We start from the raw sequence: 16887 nt of genomic DNA, 5'->3' as shown, positions 1-16887 counted from the left end.
ACAGTGCTTCAGGTTGCCTGTCTGCTGGTAAATCATGATTGCCAATGGAGTGGAGGGGTGGCAGGGCTGGGGAGGGGAAGTGTGGGGCTGGAGAATGGCAGCCTTGCTGCCCCTGCCATGCACCTCAGCACCAAGCAGCTCATGTTCCTATAAATGCAGAGTGAAGGAGGACAAAGAAGCCTTTATTACATTTTAAGTACCTGAAGGTTAAAATTTAATAATGTGCTCATTTTAAAAAATATGAATTGACTTATTTTTAGACTTAATGAAACAGAGCCTGAACTACTTAGGTACTATAGCTCTGCAGACTGATTAGGCCTTCAGGATTGGAAAATAGCAAACATCCTGCAACTTTGTGACTTGGCTGATAGGAACCAAGGTGCTTTGTGTCCCCCCCCCCCCCCCCCCCTTCAAAAACAAAATTCCAGGAAGTTTGACTCTCATTCAGCTCCATGTAGAGTAAGAGCTTTGCAGAATTACCTTATAGATTTTGTGAAAGAACACTAAAGCACTTATCAGCCTCAAAGTTTTCTGTAGTACAGCTTATTTATGCAAAACCAAATAACTTCATCTGATTACCTGTATTACAGATACTCACTCAACCAGCGTATACGGACTTAATCAATACCTTATACATAGTTGTGATGCACACTCACATACCCTCACAGTATGTAAGCCTGCAGAAGAGGAAGGGTTCCTTATTGTTTTGTATTGGCAGCCAGGTAAAACTCTGGTTTTGGAGCTTTTCAAAATGTGATGAGGCAATATTACTTCCCTGATGGAGCCATTAAATGTTAATACACTGACAGCCCCTAAAGCATCATCCTACTGAGTGAAAAACCACTTGAAATGAATCAGTTGGCTTTGTGTCGGCTACTCAACATCTTTTTCCTCCCTTTTCTTAATTTAAATTATTCCAGCATTAAGCAATCAGTGGGTTAAAGGAGTCTTTGACATTTTCCCCACACATTAGAGATAACTTCTTGGGGGTGGGGGAGTGTTCCAGGACTCACAGTATGCTGCTCCCCTGTGCAAGCAGTGCTAACATGCCATCCCTCTCCACTACAGAGGGAAGACAATGTAAATCCCAGGGTGTATTCTGAAAAGTGTTCATTATTGTTTAGCAAGTTCCCTAATCTGATCTTTTTCCCTAGTTTTATATTTTTAATGCTATATGCTTAAAAAACCCTACTCAAATAATCTTCTATAAAATGCCAAGAATGCTTACTCTGTTCAACAAATACATGTTTACACAGACTTTTCTCCTCCCAGTATGCAAGTCTTACATAAATATTAAGTGTTCTCAGAGCTCTTTTATGTATATTTCAGTAGAGCAGTCATATTCACTCTTAGTATTAAATGTAAGGTTGCATTGCAATAGATAGGCATCTCCTCAAACTTGTGAGCATTCAACATGAAATTATCTGTGGTGTTCTGCTGGGCTTTAGTCTGTTTTCCTCCTCATTGGAGGAAACATTTCTGCACTTTGGTTTATCTGTTTGCATAGTTATGCACTGTAGCAAGATAGAACCAGAAGCAGTATTACATAGCAGGGTGTAAGTTGGCTTTGGGTTATTGTGTGAAGCTGCAAGTGGTTGGGTAATCCAGAGGTGTACCACATCAGAGCTTTTTTTAACATAATGTATCTGAATAAAACAAAAATGACTGCTATGAAATTTAAAATGATTTGTAGGTATATCAAGAATTAAAGAACTAAATGCCTTTCTCTGTACAGGTTTTATGGGGAGTGCATGCAGGTATGTTTGTGTCCCAAATTTTAAATAAGGATTTAGCTAAAGTGCATTGAATTTACCTCATGTGGCACTTGAGGTCCAGCTGGGATACACTGGGTATGTTTGCTTCTTTTCCTCACTGCTATATCTTGCCTATAACTACTTTCTCCATTATTTTTCAGGATTAATATCATTAAATAGTTTGTTGTCCATACATGGTATGGACTGAGAGTACCTGCAGGTATTGCCTCAACTCATCCATTCAAGTGGGTGTGAAGCTCTGCCATAAACCTGCTCAAGCTTCTCTTGTTTTCTGCGGGGAAACAGGTGTTGCACCTCATCATCCCAGCCAGGGCAGCAGCCATGTGCATAGGGCTGTTGCTTCATTTGTCTGTACTTTAGGCTGAAATGTAGTTCAATTCCCATAGAAATCATCACTTACTCAGTAAAATGTCAACACTGAAGGGAACACAAAAGCAATAAACTTAACTCTCTTTGAGCAAACACTTCCTTAAAGAACAGTTAATGCTTCGTGGGAAATGCAGAAAATGAGCATACTTGAAAGAACAAGTTTAGTAAATTCTGATTTTTATAGTGAACATAGGAATACAGTATTATAAAATTAGCTTAATTTCCCCCCTCCCAGAGAGGAATGGGTATCTTTCAGGTGCATTTCTGTTGTTCCTTCTCTTTAAAGTTTAAAGCAGTAGTTTCTATTCTTCCTAATAAAGCTCAATAGCAGAGATATTAACCCTTTATATACAGGCTAACATTTTTGATTTGACTATACATAAGGACTACTATAGTTTTGTTATCTAAAAAGCACTGTACCTTGACTTTACATAGGATTTTAGACTTTGTTCAGTGTTACTATTTAACTAATGCCTAGATGATGGCAGTTGGAAGCAAGATTTTGCTTCCTGCTGGGCAAGAGGAAGATTTTAGGTGGATATGGCCAGAAAAACAATCACATTGTTGTCTGTATTTTAGTCTGTTAAGGAGCTGTGCTGCAAATACACACTTAAATTACTACTATAATGCAGAAAATTGGACTCCCCCAAATGCATTCCTTCTTTTTCCTCCCACTCTAGCTTTTGGCCAGCTTACATCTCTTATCCAGCTCATCTCCTTACCAGAGAAAAACCAGTGTTGATGCAAGAGTGAAGGGGGAACAGTCTTGGGGAGGGAGGAACCGCAGCAGGACCAGCTTAGTTCTGCTTAGCATGATATGAAACCACTAGGCAAGCAGCTGGGGATGAGGAGAATCCCAAATTAACTTTGAGTTCAAGGCTTATCAGGCAGTGCCAGAATCACTTATGTGTGGGGAAAACCTTTGGATCTGATTTTTGAGCAAAGTCTTGGATTACATGAAGTTTCAAGGTTAGAGGCACAAAGTTACAGAGGAATCAGATCTGGTATGAACATCCAGTATTAGAGTTTGGAATGGGGGAAAAAAGAAGCCCTCACATGTTAAAATATTAGATTTTTGATTGACTGACTAGGTTACACTATATAGTAAGTATAGCTTTAGTACTGCAGAGTGCAGCCTCTCCTACTGCTTTCAATAGAGCAGAAGTAACCTGGCAGTCAGTCAGCATGTGCCTTCTGCACAAGCATAAGAAAAACACACTTCAGTTATCTGGTTGCTTCCAGCCTAATCAGACTTTGATTTTTATAGTTTATTCCCAGTTTTGATGTAAAAATAAACAAGTTTCATTACACACTCAATCAGGTGTGGTTTTACTTTGTTTACTTCTCCTTTCCAGAAGTTTTCTGGTCTATATCAGTTTTCGTGTTCTCAAGTAATGGGGGAAAAAAAGTGAGAAGTCCTCAGCACATGTTAGAGTTTCAGAGGCAGATTCCTGCTGCTTCAGCCTAGTGTGTTGGTATTTCTAAGGGCACTCACATATTTGTAAGCAGACTTTGCAGAGGCTCCTTCATACATGTTGTAGTATCTCTTCCAGGATAATGGATTGAGTCAGAGGAAGTTAAAATGGTACCTAAATATTAACTTACACTGCTTTCTTTGGTTCAGTGTTTTATATAAAGCTTTAGAATAAAAGTTTTCTTTGCCTGGTTTAATATATGATACAGAAGAAGTTAAGACTTCCAGGAAATATGTTATGGGGAACTTAATACTCATAGTGAACTTAATACTTGAAGGATGGATAGTAGATTTGGCTTGCAGGAGTTGCCTAATGCATTTAGCTTTGAAATAAAGTTAATTTATCTGTGGTGTTTCAGATGTAAATCTGTTGCTTTTTGTTCTCTCTTTTAAAAAGAAAAGCTTTACTTAATCAAAATAAGTGCTGCTCCCTGCCATTTTTGGATTTCATAAAGCTAGCAAAAGGGAAGGACAGGAGGAAGAAAAAGTCATCCTATATCCTACTTTGCCACTCAAAGCAGTTCCCCCCCCCACTATCACCTCTCTAGTTCAGACATATTTTTTATTAATACCTTCTAGAGTTGTTTGGATCATTAGCTGCCCCGTAGCCCAACTTCCACCTTTAATTTTGCTTAAGAGACTTACCACTACATCGGGCTGCTTCTTGGGCTGTGGTCTTCCCTCATCCTTATGTGGAGAGCCCCATAGCAGAAATGGCTTGGCCCTCAGGCAGCTCTTCCTTTTTAGGCCACTAACTTTCCCTGAGCCTGCACTCCCAGTGAGGCTGGTGCTTTGCCTATAAATGCTCTTCAGCAGCAGAGCAGCACCTGCTTAATGGAGCAGCACACCCACTCACACAGCTGCTGGTAATCACACCTTCTCTTTTCCAGGACAGTTCTCTAGAACAGCTAGCCTGGCTCTTAATCACCTGGCTGCACTCATTGCTTTAACCTGGAGAGCCAGGCAGCAATTGGCACAGGTGCAACTCAACCCTGTGGGAATTGGGTTTGTCTCTGGTGATCTTGAGAGAATCCCACATCAGCGCTCCATCGTCCATTTGTTGCATTAGTCACCACTGTCAGCTCTTCCAACAGTTTGGCCTCCCTTGACTTGGCAATCTTCAGTATTTTTCCTCCCTTTGTTTCTATTTTGCTCTCTTTCTCTCAGAGGCGTTCATGCAAACAAAGGCATAAAATTGTGTCCGTTGAAGACTCCCAGTCTGATTTCCTGTGTCAGATCCTTTTTGCTCTTGACATCACCAGCCTGGTTTGGCTCAGCTCCTGTGGGGTTAGGAGTGCTAATTCTGTATTGGGATTGAGTGACCGGGGTAGGAGTGGGCAGCTGTCATCCTCATCGACTCTCAAGCAATTCCGTGTTTCAGCTTTTAAATTTAGTTTTAACATCCTGGTACAACACAGTAAACAGTTTAATTTGCATTTAAACATAATCACATGCTCTCTCGTCGAATTTTGCTCATGGGGAATGCATTCTGTTACCTGTGTCCCATCTCTGTTGATAAACCGTTTCCCTTGCCACCTAAGTGGTGTGTGTAACACTGAGTATTCAGTGCTGCTTTCCCCAGCCTGTGCTGGTGCAACTGAAAAGTACAGGTGGTGTAAGCTCCTTTGAAAATGAGATGTATATGATCACAGTGTTAAGTTGCATTATTAGAGGTACACTTATCAAAGGCTTTAAGGCTGTCCAGCACTGTTTTATGCCTCTTAAAGTTGCTTTAGTCTGACAAAACCGTATCCCTTCATCTGACGTTTACCTCTGCAGGTTCTAAATTTGGAATGGGGGATGTGGAGAAAGGAGAGGAGACGGTGATTTGCAGAAAGCAGTGATTTATCCAACTACTCCCTGCTGAGCAGTTCTGAAATTTAGTTCAAGGCATCACATTTGTGTTCTGTGGTGGCCAACATGACCCACATTTAGTCTGGCTGTCAGGGCCTGGGAGATCTTCAGCTCCACCCAATGGATGAAGGTGCACAGAGATGTGGTGGGGTGCCTTCCCACATCAGTGCTGCTCCTCGCAGCCAGGAGTGCTCCTTGAGCAAGGCTGCCCCATCCATGCTTGCTGCTTTTTCTGCTATGGGGTCATCCTACACTTAGGCTTTGCACTTTGAAATGCAGCAGTGAGAAAGGGAAATCTGTCAAAGAGGAATGCTGAGAATGGGTCGGATGGTGACACCAGCAGGACGGGCTCACCGATATCCTGTGCTAAAACCTTCAGTTGTTAAATCTCATCTGTCGTGTTACCGTGCATTAACAAAACCCACTGGAAAAGTATGTCATCCTCTTTTGGTAGCAGGGAGCCATGTAGCGCTGGTACCAGCAAGTCTGTTAATTAGTGCATGTGATTGACTGTGCTCTGGGGAGTATTCGCATTTCCGTACTGAATGAGATTTCTGTCTCTAGTACTACCTGCTTTAGTTTTTAGAAAGTGGAGCACGTTTATTAAGTGCAGGAGCTGCAGGAAGAGAATGCATCAGATGAGGGAGGGAGGGGAACGCTCCCTGGAAAAGCACGGCGGCAGCGCTCTGCCTGGGAGCGGCCTTTGTGAAAGGCATGCTCAGTGTAGCAGTTTCAGAGATGCTGCGTGTATTGTTTTGCCATCTATGATGGCACTCGTTAGATAGCTACTACAAGGTAAAGTTACGTTTTCACCTTTCTATTGATTTTCAGTTGAGTTTTACCTACTTTAATTACCTTAAAGAGGAAAGCGTAACACTTAATGATTTTAGCATCCTCAGAACTCAGGTATGGCCATTCTATAAGGACTCCATCCCAGCCACTGTTTATAATCTCAGCGCTTTACCCAGAATTCACTTCTTAAAGAGGAATTTCTTTTCCCTGGTTGGAGCTGATGCTGACCGGCAGTGGGAGTGGGAAAGGGAAGAGGTGTGAATCAGTAGAAGAGCTGTTGCATTACAGTATGCACTTGGAGCTGGATAACCGTGTTTTAATGAAGTCACATAATTAGCTTTCTTCTGTTTTTTAACATGTTAAATAATTTCCATTAAATAAGTGGCAAGTAGGTCTGGTCGATGGCCTTGTGAGGCTTATTGGTTGTTAACGCTCCAGTGCAGTGCAGTGCTTTTCTGCTGTACGCAGTTTGCCCAGGGCTGAAGAAAAGACTCAGTAGAAAGCCTTACTAGGTGTGATAACTGGCTGTTATCGGGGTGTCAGCAGCACGGCTTCTTCTCTGCATTGCTCTTACTTGTTTTGCTCTAGTAATTGCATTGCATTGCTTGTAACGCATTTGTAAATAGGTTTTGAGCTACTGATGTTGAACTTATCGCACATAAATCACTTGTATGGTTCATGGCTTGTGCTTCTCGCTGTGGATGCTTCAATTTAAGATGGGGGATTTTGCCATAAAAGCTCTTACGTATGCAAAGAACTGTGCAATAGCATGTTTTTATTTGTGGTAAAAATGATGTATATTGGGAGTCCTTTGTAACCTTAAAACACGCAACTAGCGTTTAAGTTAATACAGTATTCATACAAATCAAGGTATGCTTAAACTGTTTTCCCTTTTCAACTGACTGAGTTCCAAATATTTTTTTCTCGAGGTGGAGAGGAGACAGCAATGCTTTTTTCTCATTCCTTCTCTGTGCATGGAGGTGCTACTGATCTGCTGCTGGACAGGAATGCTGGAGGGAGGGCTCTGCCTAGAGGAATTTTTGGCAGTTCTCTTCCACTGTCCACGCTGGGCTGTGGTAATAATGAAGCATTGATCAGAAACGTTTCTGAATTTCTTATCAGGAACGATGAGGAAGAGAGTGAGGGAAGTTAAGATCGGTTAGATGCTTAACAGTAAAACTTAAGAAACTGATCAGAACCTCTACATTAGAAATTAGGTTTTTAGACTCAAAAGAGTGGGCTAAGGCTTGGATTACAGCGCTGTTGTTCTGCAGACTTGGAGTCATCCAGTACAATACTTAGCTGTAAAATGGAAATTACCTTTTAAAGAATACTCCGTATAAAATGTCGTAATCCTTTGTCGTTTTGTATCGACAGGAATGCCCAAGGAAAAGTACGATCCACCTGATCCACGGAGGATGTACACAATTATGTCCTCAGAGGAAGCAGCCAATGGAAAGAAATCACACTGGGCAGAGTTGGAAATAAGTGGTGAGAAAACGGAGAATGATCCTCAGTTAAGATTTCAGTGCATTTTAAGAGCATCCTGCACAGTACAAGCTTGAACGAGTAACACAGGGAGTATGAGACAGCTGTAGGAAAGAAGTTCTAAGCTCAATGTGATACGTTCAGTGGTAAACTGGAAGAAGCAATAACAAACTGAGGCTTTAAGCTGAAATTTTGATTAAATAAGGAATTTCTTTAAAAGATTGGTATTTCTAAATGGCTGTTCAGTAGAAAAATGTATAGAAAGCAAATGGACTTCTAACTGTAAAGAGTCTTCCCTTCCAGATCACTGAGTCTGTGTCTTGCTTCAAGTGCCACATGCCTTTACATGTGAATAGCAGTACTTACTCAAAGGTTACAGATGCAGAAACCTGGTTAAATGCTGCTTCAAGAAGCTGTAATTTAGGCTTGGATATCCACTTGGACATCTGCTACCTCTGCCTAGGAAATGCATTAAGTAATAGCTCTTTCCTTTCATGCTTTGTGATCTCACTATAGACTGATTCCAGCCAAGAGAAACGGTGGTGGTGAAGAGAATATATAAATCCTTTCAGCTCGAAAGTTTCTTTGATCACAGTCACCTGTTTGCATTTAGAGGATAGGAGAGAGGGAGGAGTTAATGGAATTTTTAAAAATGCAGAGAAATACTGATTTGTACTTAAAAACGTTTCAAAAAAATTCTTAATGAGCATTGCAGGAGAATGAATCCTTGAAGGAATTGTATGCATTTGCCTTGCAAAGTAAAATGTGACAGTGTCTTTGTTCCATTAATGATCACACTGTCTTTTCCTTGCAAAATACTTGGTCATCTGCTACAGAAAGCCACAAATGCTTTAATTGCTTTTATTGAAATCTCAGAGCTCTTCGCTGCAGGCTTTTGTGTACTAGTCACTCTCTTGCAGCTCCCTGACAATTACACCTGTATTAAACGTTTTGTTACCAGGAACTGCCTTCCAGATACACATGTATCAGTGTAGCTTTCCCCAGGCACTCACTGTGAGTTGTTTCCTTAAATAATAAAGGAATTATTATGTGTATGCATTGGTGTATTAATTAACGATGTTGTTTTTAACGTTGGGGTTTTTAAAGGCTTTCACACTTTTTTAACCTTAGAGAAACTGATGGTGGTGCTCTTCCTTCAGTGCTGTTGGCACAGTTAGATGATTCTTGTAAATGAAAAAAGAGCTCCTCCTGGGAAAAAAAATCTTGGAGAGAAGAAATGTTTTGAGACCTTCTTCTGATTATATCTCACATAGTTTGTGTGCTGCAATGTGAGAGCCTTGACGATGTAACACGAATCCGTGTTTCCACCTTTCGGTTTATACAAAAATTATACCTTTTTAAAAAACCTCTGGCAGTGATGTATTCAGCTTTCAGCCGAATGCCAGATGGAAATCCATGTTCTCAACCAAGCATTTTGGTCACCCCAAATATAGTACTCCTATCTGTTCCTGGATGGATGGATGCCACAGAACAAAGATTTTTGGTTTGAAAGATGTTACACAGAAATATGGGGTAAACTTGGGGAAGAACCATCTTATATCCCAAATATAAACAGTAATTGAAGAAATGTTTCTTGAACATCTATGAAGTGTTGAGGGGATGGTCAGTAAATAGGTCTGTTGTTTTGTATGGAACTTGAGAAAAGACAAAAGCTCAGAACTTAAGTCTACATTGTTTTTCCCCAGTCTCATGTACAGTAGTGCTTCATTCTTTGAATCTATAAGATCAGTGATTAATTGATTTTATTTTTTACATTTTTCTTTACCTTCCTTCCGCAGGGAAAGTGAGAAGCTTAAGTTCATCGTTGTGGACACTGACCCATTTGACAGCTTTGCATCTCAGTGACAATTCCTTATCCCGTATTCCTTCAGACATTGCCAAGCTTCATAATCTGGTGTATCTGGACCTGTCCTCTAATAAAATCCGCAGTTTACCAGCAGAGCTCGGAAACATGGTGTCACTCAGGTATGTGAGTTTGAACAGGAGTTAAAGCTGTTCAGCTATTATTTTGGTGCAATAGTGATGTTATAAGAAAACAAAAAGCATTAATAAATTCCTTCTTCCTGATTTTTTCACTTGTTCTCTTGTGATACTCTGTTCTGATGTATGACATCATATATACATAATAAGCTCTAGAAGTGCTAAGTTTGACAGCAGTCACCCATTTTATGTCTTTCCAAGTCAGGTTTCCTCCCCTATGCGTCTCTTTCCAAACTCTTCTACAGATCTTTTTGGAGTTATCTAAGAAATACTGATACACAGAAAATTGCCTTTAATTCATTGCAATGTAGGAAAAAAGTCCGATTAAACATTCACAGTTGTATTAACTACTGTTTTTCCTATTTGTTCATTATTCCTAATAATATTACTTCTTACTCTCTTGGTTTAATAACTAGTGCAACTTTTCTAATATCATCTCCTTCCCACCTTTGCTATAATTTAACTACATTCCTGTGGAGATTAAGGAGGAAAAAAATATCTGCCATTTGCAACTTTTTCACTGAATTTTACAATGTTTAGCTCCTCGAAGTTTTCATGGAATGATATCTCCTTTTGGAAGTGAAACATGAGTAGTAATGAGTATTTGTGTTATAGTTAAGATTGCAACATTTCATTTTGTTTGCAAAACACTGTTATGTAAACACATAAATGACATATAAAGGTAAATATCTACAAGCAATATTCTTCTGCCCTTGACCAGGAAAAAAAAAGCCTTATTGTTAGGTTTATAACCAGCAACTGACTTTATTACTTTTAGTTTTGAAGATGTTTATGGTCAGCTCTGTTGACCAGAGATCCCTGAGTCTAAAAGTAACTAGAATTTTATTGGAAGTAAAGGAGAAGAAAAAGGAGTAATGGACCACCAGCACAGCTTTAATGAAACTGTAGGCCAAGCAAGTTTGTACATAGAAATATTAGTCATTGCATTTTATTCTACTTTAGCAAAGACCACTCTGTTGGGGAGGATTAAACTAGCTGAGGAAATTGGTACCAAAAGCTCAAATTCCAAAGTAGTTCACATCTCAATTTACGATAGCTTTCTTCTCTCCTTTATCTACTTCTCAGATATGGTAAGCTAGCAATCCTAAATTTACTGGTACGTTCTCAAATTCATCTCTGTACTTCATCAGCGTCCTTTTATTTTCATCAGTCATCTTCTTTCCTTCTACAGTATTGCTATAAAATTAATACTCATTACCTGAAGCTAGCTTACCTTTGCATAGTCATCTGTAGTGTCAAAAGATACAATGCCATCTTCACAATGCTTTCCCAATTTATTCTGATTCTCTGGAGTTTGAGCTCTTCTTAGTCCTAGACCTCTTTTCAGTAGAGAATGATAAAGCTCATGAATGTGAAATGTGTAGCTAACACCTAGGATCAAACTAGTGTTCTATTTGTGACAAAAACATAGCGTTGAAATCCAGATCTCTAGACATGAAGAACTAGTGCATTAATCCACTGCGCTCTCTCTGTCCTCAGTAATTGCAGCTGATCCATGATTTCTTTTCACTGTGGTGAAAGTGAAGAAAAATCCGTAAGTGCATCCTGTGTGACAGCGCTCTGCAGGCCTCAGCTGTGCTGTAGTTTTATGTTTCAGGCTGGCTCTTACTGCAGATGCTTCCCATAGATTCTGGGGAGTCGTTCAAACTAACGGTAATTCAGCACGGGGCATTGCTAATATCCTGAGCCACAGAAATAATTTGCACTCTCACACTTTAGAATTGGTAACAGGTCTTGCAACTCCCACATCTGGAGAGCTATGTTTGGGCTGTATGGCAGAGCTCAGCCAAGGCTCGTGGCATCTCCCTTTTTACTGCAGTACTTGAAGGAAGAGGTGTCAGGGGGAGCAGTAAGATGTCTGATCTTTGAGGAAAGAGGAAAAATAACATGCTATCTTGGAAAGCTCAGGTCTAAAACAGATTCTCTTGATACACTTGAAAGAACTAGTGGAATTTGCTGTGATCATCTCTTCTGTACAGGAGGGGTTCCATGCACACGTAGATCATCAGGGAAACAAATTATTTCATCCAAGAGAGAAGTGGTGATGATACCTACCACTCTGCCATTCTTCCTTCTCACTCATTTTCCACAAGAAGATGTAGAAAACCTATATTGTTTTGTAATTCATATATAATCTAACTTTTTTTTTAGACTTCACTAGTGCTTTGAAAAGCTGTTGTAGGAAAAAATGCCTTCCTAAAGAATAAATTAGGACCCTTGTAATGTCACATGGAATGTTATCCCTAAAAATAATACCTATTTAAACGTTAAGTGTTTATGGAAGTTCTGACAACTGTTGGGAATGTTGATGTTTTCAGATTTTTTTTCTGTAAATAATATCATAATATCTTCTCTTTTTTTTTTAACCTGCTGTGTGTCTTTTCATACCGAGAAACCCCAAACTGACACAGTGGGCTTCTGAGTTAGGCTGAAATACATGTTTTCATCCGTAGGATTTTCATATTAGAAAGAAAACACACAAAATTACCTACAGACCAGGTGGCTAGGTGTGTTATAGCCTGGCAGTCAGCTCAGTACTGGCTTGCCATTTCTAGATAACCAGCTGATTAAAAACAGTCTCCTCCTTTATCTTCTACTGCTCCACACCTCAGAGTATCGGTGAAACAAACCCCTCTATTTTTAGCACCCTTTCTAAATCTGCACTGAAACTGGGTGAGTTCTTTGAAAGTCACTGCTGGGAAAGAACCAGGTAGAGCTGACCTTTGCAAGGCTGGAAGAAGAGATGTTTCTTTCTTTTTCAAATGCAATTTCATAGAAATCTGAAGGAAGCAAATTTATATTGTAAATTGTGAGCAAAGTCTTCAACTCAGATTGGGATGATTTTAAGAAATTGGAAAGCTTGCTAAGAAATCCATTTTTCTCTGCCCAATTGATTGGAGTGTCAGAATTCCGGACACAAATTCTGCTCTTGTGTATGTTCTGCAATTTTGGAAATCAAAAAAAGGTGTATTTTGTGTTATGAAAACAAACAGTGTTGGTGAGAGGCACAGCTAATTTTTTTGTGTGTGCCTGGACATGCGTGCACAGCAGATCGGTGTGCACTTTGCTTGTGTGACAAAAGCAAGCAGCTTAACGGAGAGAATGAACTACCTGGGAGGCATGCACACTGCTTTTGTTATGAAGTGTAAACCAGTGTTCTCAAGAGACCTTAACCAAAAAGAACTGTAACTCTGCACTAATACAGTAATGTCCTAGCTCTAGTAGTACGACCACAGTCCTGGATTTTTTGCTTACTTGTTTTCTGGAATATGATTTTCTTTTATTTGGCCTTTAATCACAACTGAGCTGTTTCACGGCCTGGTTTGTCAGAGCTGTTACTGCTTGATCACTGGTAGTTACTAAATGCTTTAGTAATTGTTAATGTTTATGATCTTTCTGACTTGTTAAGATGAACTCGCCAATCACCCGCTTTCCTCCTTACTTCAGTGTGATACCCATTCTGTCTGTGTGTGAGTACAGCAGAATCTCCCTAATGCTGTTCAGTGTTCGAGTTTGTTTATTTTTTTCTTCCTATGTTGTGGTTTGTTAGTATATTGTTTCTCTTTTAGTAACTTGTACTGTAGGCTGCTGAAGACAAACCGAGGTCTGTTTTCAGTCCTATATGATTGTTACTCTGTCTACAGGGAACTACATTTAAATAACAACCTGTTACGAGTTTTACCTTTTGAGCTGGGAAAACTGTTCCAGTTACAGACTTTGGGTCTGAAAGGTATTACTACTTTTTCTTGGTATCTGTGCTTTGTTTAATGATGTCTCTCCTGCCTTGTAAGGGCTGTAGACTGCTAATTCATGAATGTTACTGAGTAGCAATCCCAGATGTAGCTGCTTACTCTGCTTTTATAAACATTGTTTAGTAATTGTTGAAGAGAGGAACAAGAGTCACTTGGGGGAAATCCTCCAAGTGTAAAGAAGCTTCTCTCTTTTTCTGCAGAGCGAGAAGCTTTCTGTTGCTTGCACAGGGATCAGATATGGTGCTTGTTTCAGTAACAGGCTACACTAGCAGTGTTTTGTGGGGTTGAATACCTGAGATATGAAGCTTGTTAGATAATAGATTTAGTATCTTCTCTCAGCGATGCTGGCTTTTAACATTGATAAGTAAACTCGTACTGGCTCTGTATACCTCATTCAGCATTTCTGTAAATGTGTTTGCAGGAAATCCACTCACGCAGGACATCCTGAACCTTTATCAGGAACCAGATGGGACGCGAAGGCTACTGAACTATTTGCTTGATAATTTGGCAGGTACTGCAAAAAGAAGTAAGTGATCATTCTTAAAAGATTTATTCCTGCTGTGCAAAATAAATGTGATTATCACTTTTGTCTCTGCTTTAAAATATTTCCATAGTTTCAACAGAACAACCACCTCCAAGGTCTTGGATTATGTTACAGGAACCAGACCGTACAAGGCCAACAGGTACTGTAGTGCTTCAAGGAATTTTTATTCATTTTATATCAAATGTTGATCTCTATTATCTGCTACTAAAATCTTTGAAGCCTAAATTAACCAGTCATCTGCCCAGTGCTGACAGCCAGTTGTAGTATTCCCATCCCACGCAGAAACCTCTGCTTCAGATTCTGTTATAATTTCCTTTTAATTAGCATACTCTTCACAGAAACTGAAATTACTGTCCAACGTGAATTAGTTAGCTGAATTGTAACAGACTTAAATGAGCATTTGTTGAAGAATAAAAAATGGAAGACCATGATCATAATTCCTCAGAAAGGTAAAGATTTTTCTTTCAAGTTCCCTATGTGTCATCTGACTCTGCGCTTTCTTGCTGTTTGGTCTCAGGTTATGTTTAATTGTTTACTAATTTCTTCTGCATGAATTGCTTAAAATAAAGCCTTTTCTATTTATTAACATGCAACTTTTTCTATGTAACAAAACCAAATATTATGCTGCTGGGATACCTGTAATCTTACCCCAGGCTGTCTCATTATATCCCTCCCATTCCAAATGAATGCTGAGAAGTAGATGTTTCTTTTCTTTTCTTGTAAATTATAAGGATTTTGAGATGGAAATAAAAATGTTTTTATTTTATCTATACTTGTATTTTGTGGGAAGGGTTCCTTGCCCTAACTGTGAATCTGTGAAATTATGTCTATCTGTTACAGTTAGTGGTACAAACTAAGATAAATTCACTGGCTATCCTAAGGTGTGTAAAGTCCTCAAATAGATTATTTAAAACCTGTTTGAAACTCCTTGTTCAAGGCTTTTCCCAGTAATGCACCAGTTAATGTAATGTACATTTTTCTGCTGTATATTGCATTAACCAATAAGAGAGTTGTACGCAGAAACCAAAAGTCAAAACATGTTAGTAAATGGCTACCCGAAATCCCAACCTGGAGGTAATTTATCCTCCTGGAAGGACTGGAAGATGCTTTTATAGTATAGGTGCAGGTGCTGTGTTTTGGTTGAAGCAAATGGAGCATCGATTCATAAGTCCGCAGAAGACAGAAGAAGATAATTGTATGGTTTTTGTTGTTAGCGTATCAGTATGTAAGTAACATTATTGTTCTGCAGCCTTGTTCTCTGTCATGTGTTACAACGTACTTTGTGATAAATACGCTACCCGGCAGTTGTACGGCTACTGTCCATCCTGGGCGTTGAACTGGGAGTACAGAAAAAAAGCCATTATGCAGGAAATCCTGAGCTGCAATGCTGACATCATAAGCCTTCAGGTAAAAGATATACTGTTATTTCTTTTTCCCTTTCAATTCTCACGTGCTGGTTTCTCTGTATTAAATCTATTTGCCGTAAATGGTATGTTTTCAAAACCCTCTGAATACAAAAGGAAAAAAAAAGAAGTGGTGTTCAGAGCAGTATTTGCTGCTTGACATCAAAAGAATGCTTTTCAGCCCACACAGTTGGAATGTGAACCAGCAGCTGCTGATCAAAGAAATGTATGTGGGGGTGTCTTTGTGTGTGCATGTGAGGGTATAATTGACATGTTTTCAAATAAAAGGGTTAGGATAATCGTAACTCTGGGGATTACACAAATTCATTTATATTTTCTTCTTAAAATACGAATATTGCTCTCAAATTTGTATTCTTCAGTGTACTTAATTCTTATGTTTTTGTTTTTTTCCGTAAATCTAATTTGAAACTGATTTACACTTCTGAAGAGTCTAAATAATATCAGTCTTGTGTGTTTTGGTAATAGCAGATTCATGGTGTGCTGTGTTCTGACTTTATAGGAGGTTGAAACTGAGCAGTACTACAGTTTTTTCCTGGTAGAACTGAAAGAACGTGGTTATAATGGATTCTTCAGTCCAAAATCTAGAGCTAGGACAATGTCAGAACAGGAAAGAAAACATGTTGATGGTTGTGCAATATTTTTCAAAACAGAAAAGTAAGTGATTTGATTTGTAAAGCCTTCCATTGTGCCTTGCTCTTTTTCACACAATTTCTCTGGTAATTCTAAAAGCAAATCAGTCTGGAATTGCTCACCCTTTTTGTAGCTGTTTGGTATGAACAAGTCAGGAGTTCACTAAATTATGCTTCAAATACTGCCATTAGGCATTAAAGACATTTGTATGTTAATTCTTATTTAAAAAAAATAAATCTCAAAAATCACTGAATTAAGACTGCAAGCAATGGTCATAGTTTTCCTTCCATCCTTCTGCTTCCATTCCTCTGTGTCCACAGCAATGCCACAAGCAGCTATTTACTTGCTGTTAAACTTGCAAGTTTGAACTAGAATCTTATGCAGAATCAAAATGAAGCACTCTTTCAGTAGTTCCCCCTTCTTTTTAAAAAATAAAGGTTTTCATTAAAGTCAGCTTAATATCTTAAAAAAAAATCACGAGAAGAACAGTATCCTGATTTCAGCAAATGATTTTTATGAGATTATGGGATGAGCTGAGACTTTCTCATCATAAATGTGTTTGAGCTTTAATTACGATGTTCCTCTTCCAGATTTACTTTGGTTCAGAAACATACCGTTGAGTTCAATCAACTGGCTATGGCAAACTCAGAAGGCTCAGAAGCGATGCTGAACAGAGTTATGACAAAAGATAACATTGGAGTTGCTGTGCTATTAGAACTGCGAAAAGAATTGATAGAAATGTCATGTAAGTGCTGTTTAAGTT

At 39.1% G+C, this 16887-nt stretch overlaps 1 protein-coding gene and 1 long non-coding RNA gene across 6 annotated transcripts in view; one reads left to right on the top strand and one right to left on the bottom strand.

Moving 5' to 3' along the window:
- CNOT6 (CCR4-NOT transcription complex subunit 6) overlaps positions 1-16887 on the top strand; it is a 36187-nt gene that overhangs the window by 12753 nt on the left and 6547 nt on the right. For 3 of the 5 annotated variants that reach the window (XM_046900455.1, XM_040647192.2, XM_015293942.4), the window contains exons 2-9: positions 7642-7755; positions 9552-9738; positions 13419-13504; positions 13948-14052; positions 14141-14209; positions 15320-15477; positions 15994-16148; positions 16715-16869. In XM_046900455.1, the coding sequence (XP_046756411.1) occupies positions 7644-7755; positions 9552-9738; positions 13419-13504; positions 13948-14052; positions 14141-14209; positions 15320-15477; positions 15994-16148; positions 16715-16869 (1027 nt within the window). In that variant the 5' untranslated portion in view covers positions 7642-7643. The remainder of the gene's footprint in view (positions 1-7641; positions 7756-9551; positions 9739-13418; positions 13505-13947; positions 14053-14140; positions 14210-15319; positions 15478-15993; positions 16149-16714; positions 16870-16887) is intronic. The other 2 variants (XM_040647193.2, XM_015293943.4) reach the window with 1 other exon arrangement.
- LOC124417179 lies at positions 6992-7724 on the bottom strand. Its single transcript, XR_006931404.1, has 2 exons — positions 7585-7724; positions 6992-7335 (listed from the first exon to the last, which is right to left on the bottom strand). It is a non-coding gene; the product is annotated as an uncharacterized LOC124417179 (long non-coding RNA).

This window comes from Gallus gallus, chromosome 13 (assembly GCF_016699485.2).
Source record: "Gallus gallus isolate bGalGal1 chromosome 13, bGalGal1.mat.broiler.GRCg7b, whole genome shotgun sequence".
Classification (NCBI taxonomy): Eukaryota; Metazoa; Chordata; class Aves; order Galliformes; family Phasianidae; genus Gallus; species Gallus gallus.
This window is presented reverse-complemented; position numbering and strand designations above follow the sequence as displayed.